Here is a 9743-nt window from a genome sequence, read left to right on the forward strand (position 1 = left end):
GGAGTTCAAAGAAGCGTAGGATGAACACAGAGGATCTAGAGTCAGAAAATAATAGTAAATATTGAAGAACTAAGGCCAGTACTGGGCAGACTTGCATGGTCTGTGTCTGTGTACGGCCATTTGGTTGAGGATGGGCTGGGGAGGGCTTCAATGGCTGGGAGGGTAAAGATGGACTGGAGTGAGCTTTGACAGAGACTTCGACAGTTGTAGCCCAAGCACAATACTGGGTAGAGCTTTGGATTCTTGCCCAGAAATAGCTAAGAAGAAAAAAAAATTTAAATTTAAAAATTTAAATTGAATCAGGTTGGGCAGACTGGATGGACCATTTGGGTCTTTATCTGCCATCATCTACTATCTTACTATGTTCATCCAGGACCAAAACTCCCCAATTGTTAGCAATGCTTTTCTAATTCATTCCACTGCAATATCATAACATAACTGTATAAATCTAAAAAAAATTAGGGGCCCTTTTACTGCAGCTTAAAATAGCGTACTGTGGGGCACACTAAGGCATCCTGCGGTATTTTTGACATATGTGCACACAACTGGCAAGCTAAATAATAAACCCCCTCCCCCGACGCTCATAGGAATTCTATGAGAGTCGGAGCAGTGTCAGAGCATTTAGTGCTCCGGGCTGTGGTATAAACCTCTACTGCAGCTTAGTAAAAGGGGGAGAAATTTTGTTTTTTGCCGAACAAGGGTATCTGGGGGGCGGAGAGTAGGCATGCCTATGCTAATCAGCGCAACTACACTACCATACACTAACTGATTAGCGTAGGATTAGTGTATGAGCCCTTAGGGCCCAATTCTATAAACAGGGCCTAAATCGTAGGTGCCGAGGAATGCAGCACTTACTTAATCTTAAGTTAGGCACTGTTTATAGAATCACACCTAGCGGCGCCTAAAATGGACTTAGGCACCAGTATGCACCCTAACCTTAGGCGCACCCTATTTGTGCTAGGGTTTTCTTGGACTAAATTCTGGTGCCTAGGTCCAAAACAGGCACCTACATGCCAAACATGCTCACAATCTGCCCCTAACCATGCCTACTTTCTGGTAAGTGCCTTGGACTAGGTGCCTACAGAGTTAGGCACCTACCATCCATTTAATTGTAATTTAAGTCAATTAAGAGGTTTTAATTGCTTGTTATCAGAACCGATTAAGCTAACTTTAGGTATCTTTTATACGAAGGGCTGCTGAACCAGCTCAACCAAGAAGAGAATGATGTGGAGCCATGAAATCTACAAGTTATTCCAAACTTTTCGTTTCAATGATATGAAGCAAAATGAAAAGTGTCATGAAAAGCGCGGAATGACTTGTAAGTTTCATGGCTCCGCATCATTCTCTTTTGGGCTGGTCCGAGAACTTGTCAGCAGCCTCTCATAGAATTTGGGCCTTATTGCCTACAAAATAAGTGGTGGCAAGGACTTGTGTTAATTTTTGTTAAGGGCTACACACTAATAGCAACCAGTGGCGTAGTAAGGAGGGGCGGGGTGGCAGTCTGCCCCAGATGCCATCTTGGTGGGAGCAACAGCCCCCATCCTCCTTTCTGCCCCTCCCCCACTCCTTCCCGAACCCCTCTGCCATTAGCGTGCACCCCTTCCCTTGTACCTCTTTAATTTTGTCAGTGCGAGCAGCATCACAAACTTGCTGCCCGCATCGGTGTCAGCTTTCTGATGTCACTTCCAGGTCCCACACCTAGGAAGTTATATCAGAGGGAGAGCAGACATGACGCGAGCAACAAGTTTGTGATGCTGCTCGCGCCAGAAAAATTAAAGACATGTGGGAGAATGCTGCCGGGGGGGGGGGGAAGAAACTGGGGGTGGAGAAGAGGGCAGGGAACGGGCATCATCATCCTCGCTACGCCACTGAGAACAACATTAGTGCATGGCAAATAAATCAGAAAATCTGCCATTTTCCGACTACAGCAAAGAGTAGCTCTTAACATGCGGAAATACTTTTTGCAGCAGCTTAGTAAAAGACCCCTTAAGATGCAGAGCACCAACTTAAGCTCTCATCATAAAAAGTCCCCAGTGATGTAACTTATATATTTTCAAACCAATGCTTCTTGTAAATAGCACCCTCGTGCAACTCATCAAAACTTAAGAACGAACTACATTGGGATACTGAGAACCATTTAACATCCCCAAAATGATATCCTATCATCATTCTCAGCAAACTTTAAAATAAGATTCCACCGTGGCTGATTTGTTGTCCTTGGTTCCAATGGTCTTCATTCATTACTACACTTCTCCCTTCGTATCTGCGGTTTCAGCAATTGTGGTTTTGATTATTTGCGGTTTTTAGCTTGCTGGCTCCTCCCTCCAAATTACATCAGCATGCATAGAGAAATCGCCGATCCCAAGCATTTACAGAGAAAATTGCTGATTCCCAGCACTTTCTTCATCGTGTTTTGCCTCTCTTTCAGAAACAGGCCAGGTCTCCCGCCATGTTGTTCGCGGTTCCACCATATTCACGATGGTTTTTAACAGAAAACAGCTAATTAATATGAAAAAGTTATTTGCGTTTTTTCTGTATTCACGGGTCTGTTAATCCCCTATCGCAGAGAATACGGAGGGAGAAGTGCATGTAAAAACCAGAAGGCATACAGTACAGTAGCTTACATCCAAAGTTCTACATCAAACATTCATTACTAGAAAGGTGATCAGAAATGGTTCATAGACAAAACTGCGGAAGACAAAGGCGCGCGCCGACAACTGAGCGCAAGACGGAGGCGCGCGCTGAAGAAAATGACAGTTTTTAGGGGCTCCGACGGGGGGTTTTGTTGGGGAGCCCCCCCAGTTTACTTAATACAGATCGCGGCGGCGTTGTGGGTGGTTTGGGGGGTTGTAACCCCCCTCATTATACTGTAAACTTAACTTTTTCCCTGTTTTTAGGGAAAAAGAAGTTTTCAGTAAAATGTGGGGGGTTACAACCCCCCAAACCCCCCACAACGCCCCCACAATGCGGCGCGATCTGTATAAAGTAAAGTGGGGGGTTCCCCCCCACACACACCCCGTCAGTTATTTTCTTCGGCGCGCACCTCCACGCTGCGCTCAGTTGTCGGCGCGCGCCTTTGTCTTTCGCGGTTTTGACCTGACACCATCAGAAATATTTCAAGAGCAGCCATCCAATTCCAATATACATTGACTACTACTGGTATGTGTGCTTCTTCATGGACAAAATATAGTTTCTAGTCAATGGACATCACAGTCCATCCAAAACTGTTTTTCAGACTCAAACCTTCTTGAAATCCACCAGGCTTCATGAAGTTTATTTTTTTTCTTTCAGAATGTTTGCTTGATGTTACTGTATGGTTATGCATGTTTGAACTGGATGTGAACCACAGTTGTGTATGGAAATCTATAATAATCTTATTTCACTAAGAATATTTATCAGAAGGAAACAGGATATCATCAAAGGACCTCTTTACTATGCCAAATTAGCTTTTCATATAGGAGACGTTATATGGGTGCACTTACAGTTAACACACCATCTTAAAGTCAATGCATGGTCATTTCCAACCAAAAATAAAACCAAAAATATTAGGAGAATAAATATATGAAGAACCCAAAGATCACAAATTATTTAAAAAAATAAGATCTAAAGCAATCTAAAATGATTCCATTTAAGGACCTCTCATGCAAATTAGCACTGAGAGCATTCCATCTAAATAATATAAGTGAAAATAATATTTATATAAAAAATGTAGATGGTGCTCAGTGAAAGATTAATACCGTCCAAACTGGTAATGGCATACATCTGAAACCATCATAGCACCTCCTGCCTAGCTCCTATTATGATGTAACAAACAATGAAGTGAAATTATCTTCATAGATGACTCCTCTTTATTGCCAGGCAGGAGGGAATTATGGCTCACACTTCCCACTTAATTTCATTACCGGTCCATCTCCAGTAGTGTAACAATCTACAAAAATAAAAATGACCTGCTCTAAGTGAACATGAAAAAAATAAACACAAGTCCTAAAAAATGTTAAAAAAAAACAACAAAAAAACCAATTTGTACTCCAAGTCCAACGATCAGTGTCCACTAGTAGCAATTAAAACAAGCTAATCTTCCACAATGCCCTCAATGCTAATTTGCATGAGAGGTCCTTAAAGAGAATCATTATAGATTGCTTTAATCAGGAGTGTCAACCTTTTGGCTTCCCTGGGCCGCATTGGCCGAAAAAAATGTTTCTGGGTCCGCACAAACACGCAAACGCTACAGCAAGACAGAGGAGAGAGCCGGCAAGATGGTAAACACCCGGGGGCAGCAGAGAAAAACACTCGACCGGGGCCGCACAAAATACTTCATGGGGCCGCAGGTTGGACACCCCCTGCTTTAGATCTTACTTTTTGAATGAATTCCCACTTTAAACATTTAGGCACCCTTATATCAAGCCTCTGTAGAGTTTTTTAGCACTGGCCGGTGAGGTAAATGCTCCGGCACTCATAGGAATTGAATGAGCGTTGGAGCATTTACCTCGCCAGCCAGTACTAAAACGCTCTACTGTGGCTTGATAAAAAGAGGCCTTAATGCAAAAGGGAGCATGGAATGGACATGGACAAAATAAGTGGTGGCAAGGACTCATGTGTTACATACCTTACAATTAACTCATGTGTTACATACCTTACAATTAACACAGAGGTGATTACTGCATCTTAACTGTTGACATGATGGATAATATGGAACAGCAAACATCCTCTCAGGAGGTTTAGCTAACTGCATTGCATTATCTGTGATACACTGACTGTGACAACAAAATTCTCCATGGGGGTCCTTTTAGTAAGGTGTGCTAATCGATTTAGCACATGGTAAATGCTAAGATGCCCATATTGGATGTCTCAGTTAATCTTTAGTGTGCACTAAATCGGTTAGCGCGCCTTAATAAAAAGGACCCCTGTGTTAACTGCATGGCAAAAAGCTGGGGATAACAAATTTTATTTTATGTATGTCGATTTGTAACTCGTTTTAACTATATATTATGTATGTTAAAACTAGGAACCCATTCTGAGCTCGTTGGGGAGGATGGGATATAAAACAAATTAAAATCAATCAATCAATTAATAAACATCCTCACTGGTTAATATAGAAGTTAATGTTGGCAATCATCACATAATAACTGCAAAACCATAACACAGTTTGGTAAAAGAGGCCCTTAATGTGCTCGAATCCCTTTATACCAGACATGGGCAACTCCGGTCCTCGAGGGCCAGAATCCAGTCGGGTTTTCAGGATTTCCCCAATGAAAATGCATTGAAAGCAGTGCATGCAAATAGATCTCATGCATATTCATTGAGGAAATCCTGAAAACCCGATTGGATTCCGAACCCTCGAGGACCGGAGTTGCCCATGTCTGCCTTATACAGAGTTCCACAGTGAAATTATTGCTTCGGAAAAAAGTCAGGAAGCAAAATTTCAAGCAAGCACTACCAGAGCGAAGTGTGATTCACAGGTCTGTCTTAATGTTAGAAGCATTAAATATGAATCACTCTACTGAATACAAATGTTCCCATCTGTTAGAACAGCTAAGTCTCTGCTCCAGTACTATTATTACACCCAACATAATAAAGAACCAGAATTCAGTCTTAATTCCGATTCCATTAGCAGTTACAACAATTCAGCTCCGCGTAGATGTTCCAAGCTACTGTAGCAATCACGCTTCAAGCTCATTCAACGCATCTCCAAAGATGAATACACCATTTTCCTTTAATAAGATCATGCTACAGTAAATGATGACTCTTGACCTCCGCCTTCAAAGACCCGATTCACTGGGTAGGGAACATCCGGAAACTGAACGGGCACGCACACTGAATCGCATTATCACCAAGCAAAATGGTTCGGTCTCTCTGGGCACCGATGGGAGCAGGAGGAATTGCAGAGCAAGGTTGGGAGAGGGAGGGATTAAAAAGCAGGCAACCTCACCAGCGTCTGAGAGATGGTGACACGGTAATGTGGCACCTTATTTTCTAAGCCCATCATACATACACAAAGAGCTGAACGATACTCTCCCCCCCCCCCCCCCCACAGCACTGCACAGGCAGTCTGTGGAAGGCTGATCTGCCAAGCGCACTCTACATTCAGCCCTTGTGTTTACTGAAGACACACAGAATGTGCTCAGCTTAGCACAGTTCACTTCTATCAGTGTCACCCTCTAAAAAGAAAAGTGGGCTGAGAAAAACTTATGGAAATTACAGTAAATACAGTTAACTAGTGCGGGGGCAAAAAAACCCAGTCTGTCGTGAATGTCAAACAAGTGATTATACAGCGATATAAACAGTCCTCGTATCTTAATTTCCATGCATAATCCAGCCATCTGTCAACCAGGTATCAATATTCTAATTTGGGAAAGACTCCACAAAGACTTGTAAGTTGTACTGTGTTAGCGTACCTTCATGGCAATGGCATTCTTTCTATATAATGTATCAACCTACAGAAAGCAGCTCCTGCATAATGGCATGCCATCACTGTCAAACGCATATTCTTTTCTTTTTAAATAAATCAACGAGATTGTATTTCTGCATGCAGCTTGCTATGCATACATGTATTTGTACACTTAATTTCGAGATCCTCTTCCTTATTTTGCTCTTTATAATCAGAATACCAACATATTTCCTAGGCCACAAGCAGAAAATGTTTTCAGCTAATGTTTCATTTCCAGTCTGAATAATGAGGGTTAACTAGCTCCATGAGCTAAGACTGAAATTAGTTCCCTCATTTAGGTGGTGGCAGCTCCAGGACAGCATCCCCTTTCTCTCTCCTCCTATCCCTCAAAAAAATTCCCTTTCTCTCCTAACACACAGCATCCCCCTTCTTTTCCCCCTCTACCCCCTAATAGTACCCCCTTCTCTCTCTTCCACCTCCTGAACAGTATCCCCCCGTCTCTCTCCCCTCTCCAACTTTCCCTTATCTCTCCTTTGCCTTGCTGAAGATCTCTTCTTCCCCCCCCCACCTGTACCACATCCTCATTTTCTCTCCCAGCATCCCCCCATTTCTGTCCTTGTCTTACTTTCTGCCAAGCACCACCATCCCTCCAAACCCCCTTTCCCTCTGCCCACATGATGTGGAAAGATGCTGGGGAAGGGGCATTAGCCTACCTTGGTGCCCTGTGCAGCTGAACACACCACACACCCCAAAAGCCAGCCCTCCATGCTACAGTAGAACCAAATCTTTTAAAGCAGTAGTACCACTAGAAAAAAATATTTGAGAGAAATTGGCAGTTAAAACCAAAGAGTTGTATGCAGGAGTAGAGGTAATATTTAAGTATTTTGAAAGATCTTTCTGATTAAACATTTCCACTAAAACAAATCTTAAGTAAGCCTGGATGATACAGAATAGATCATTTTCTGAACCCTATACAGGCATCACAGGTAGGTACTGAATCAGAAATACAGCATGAACAGAATGAAGTCAAAAGAATTTTTTTGTTCAGAGCAGTGGGTGTGGCTGTAATATATTAAGACAAAAGACCTGGGGATAAGACCAACATCCAGGTGATTTACAGCCTAGAATCAAAAACGTTAAAATGTACAGGAAGTTGCAGCAACCAGTTCTACCATGTTTGCACAACTCCTTATAAGACGGTATCAATTACACTCCAACAAGTGCTCTTGGACAAAGGGAGCATTTGATTGTAATTAAGAAGTTACATTGGGTCTGGGTGATAATGACATGTCTTGTTTTTCTCACATAGCACAACAGATTCAAACCAGGTCCCCCTATGCCATCTCCTGGCATGAGCTGAGTTTAACAGAAACCTCGGGGACCAGTTTTAATATGAAGTATAATAACATCCATCTAAAATGGACCCCCAAAGTGCAAACGACAGCGAGAAATAAGAGGCCAGAGAGGTGGGCACAATTCAGATTCTCAATCATCCTTTCGATCATGCTGACACTTGTACAGAAGTGTAGGGATTGGAAAGCACCTCTTTCGACAGCTGGCGAGCACTTACAGTAAAAGCACCGTGGAACCAGCAATATTCACCAATTCGGGGAGGCATGTCAAACAGCTAACCAGGACTTGTATTCTCTGCCACATGTTTGGGTTTGTTTTTTTACAGGGAAGAACATTTTCAGTTCCAGCCCATACTTATTCCCATCCAGTTGCGGTGACTTTTTAAAAACTATTATTCTGACTACTTGGTCACCAAATTAGCAATTAAACAAAATGTTTTAGCACGCTTAGAAAGAATAACCAACCCAGCTATTTTCCTCAAATGGAACATCTGCTCATCCACTGAATTCTACTTGATTTTAGACTGCAAAAGTGTAACCGGTGCAGCAATCCACTCCCTTTTAGGATCTTTAGGAGTTCCCAAAGAGTTCTCTGATTGCACCTCCAACAGCTTGTTTCCAATCTTCAGCACAAAATCTCCCCCCCCCCCCCCCCCCCAGCCCTCCTCTCCTCAATAGCCTTACCTCCTTAAGTTCCTTAGCTACGTCCTTCAAATCTCCCAGGACTAATTCCAAATCATCCACAATAATCTTGATCTGTTCTTTCACCTTGGCTTTGGAGGCTTGCCCCTCTGTCGGTGAGGATGTCCCCTTGGACTTTGCTGACATCCTGTGATCCAGGTCAGGAGATGTTTAACAGAGGGTGATTTGCCCCATCCATCTCCACGAGGCTCTGTCCCCGCATTTTGGTCGAATCTCCCCTTTTCTCCTTTTCCTCTGCCTCTGGTCGCAGGGTGCCATCAAGTCCAAAGAGCTGCGCTGAGCCGGGGCTGCAGACTGGCGGCCACTACGCCTGCGTCACAGAGCACAGCTAAAAGACGGGGAGAAAGAGCGAGGGGGGGGGGAGAGACCCGGAAGAGCGGCGGCGTGTGTATACTCCAGCACAGTGAAACAAGGAGAATCAGCGCAGCCCCCCCCCTCCTTCTCTCCCCTTTCAACAACCCTGCTCGCAAAGTTCACAGAAAGGTTTACAAGACTTTAAGGGCACTAAGGCGCAGCCTCCTTAATCTGTTTTAAGAGATCAGTTGCGGGCTGCCTCCCCCCGTTTGTTGGCAAAACTTAGACTGGAGCTGGGACGCGAAGATCGCGAGCCTGCCGCTTCGGCTCGGCACGCGCCACGCGCGCGAGCTTCAGAAGAGCTCGGGGGTTGGTGCTGCTGCTGCTCCTCTCTCTGCTCTACAGCAAAAGCGCAGCGCCCCTACCTCCTCCGCAGCTGGATGCGATCCCCCCCCCCCCCTCCTTCAGTAAGTATCTCGAGCCAATTACCAGACTTTCATTGGCTCGCTCTGCGTACAGCTTTTCCTCCCTGTCTGGGGATTGAAGGCGCACCATTTCCAGCACAGCTACCGGTTCACACCGTCTCCCTGCATTTCCAGCCTGCAAGCAGCTCTTTTAACTGTTACACTGGATTCAGATGTCGTCGCTAAGAAATCTGCTCCCTTACTTCTGGAGGGGGCCCTTTGGGACTGAACTTGTAAGGCTGCAGCACACGCGGTGCCACTTGTTTAGAACAGAAATGTGCAATTTTTTCATATAAAGAACAAAAGCAACCCCTCCAGCAATTTGCTAATAAAAATTATTGGGGGGAAAAAACAAACAAACCCAGAAATGGGACGAGAAAGTGAGAACTAAAAGGGAGACGAGATAGGAGGGAAAAGGTGGAACTTGCAATGTAAAGTTACAGGCAAGGAAGCAAATCGGGACTTGAAACTGCTGCTACTTCCTCCCTACGACTGATCCACAAATTAGAGTGTTTTTGCAGAGGAATCTCAATTGAAAGTAGG

General features: G+C 44.0%; 1 protein-coding gene across 2 annotated transcripts in view; it reads right to left on the reverse strand.

Annotated features, from left to right (window-relative positions):
- Positions 1-9185, reverse strand: part of PRR16 (proline rich 16) — a 529700-nt gene extending 520515 nt beyond the window's left edge. Inside the window, exon 1 of one of the 2 annotated variants that reach the window (XM_033929031.1) lies at positions 8509-9185. In XM_033929031.1, coding sequence (XP_033784922.1) covers positions 8509-8568 — 60 coding nt within the window. In that variant the 5' untranslated portion in view covers positions 8569-9185. Of the gene's footprint in view, positions 1-8424 lie in introns of both variants that reach the window. The other variant, XM_033929030.1, reaches the window with a different exon arrangement.
- Positions 9186-9743: the final 558 nt, after the last annotated feature.

This window comes from Geotrypetes seraphini, chromosome 1 (genome assembly GCF_902459505.1).
Source record: "Geotrypetes seraphini chromosome 1, aGeoSer1.1, whole genome shotgun sequence".
NCBI classification, from domain to species: Eukaryota; Metazoa; Chordata; class Amphibia; order Gymnophiona; family Dermophiidae; genus Geotrypetes; species Geotrypetes seraphini.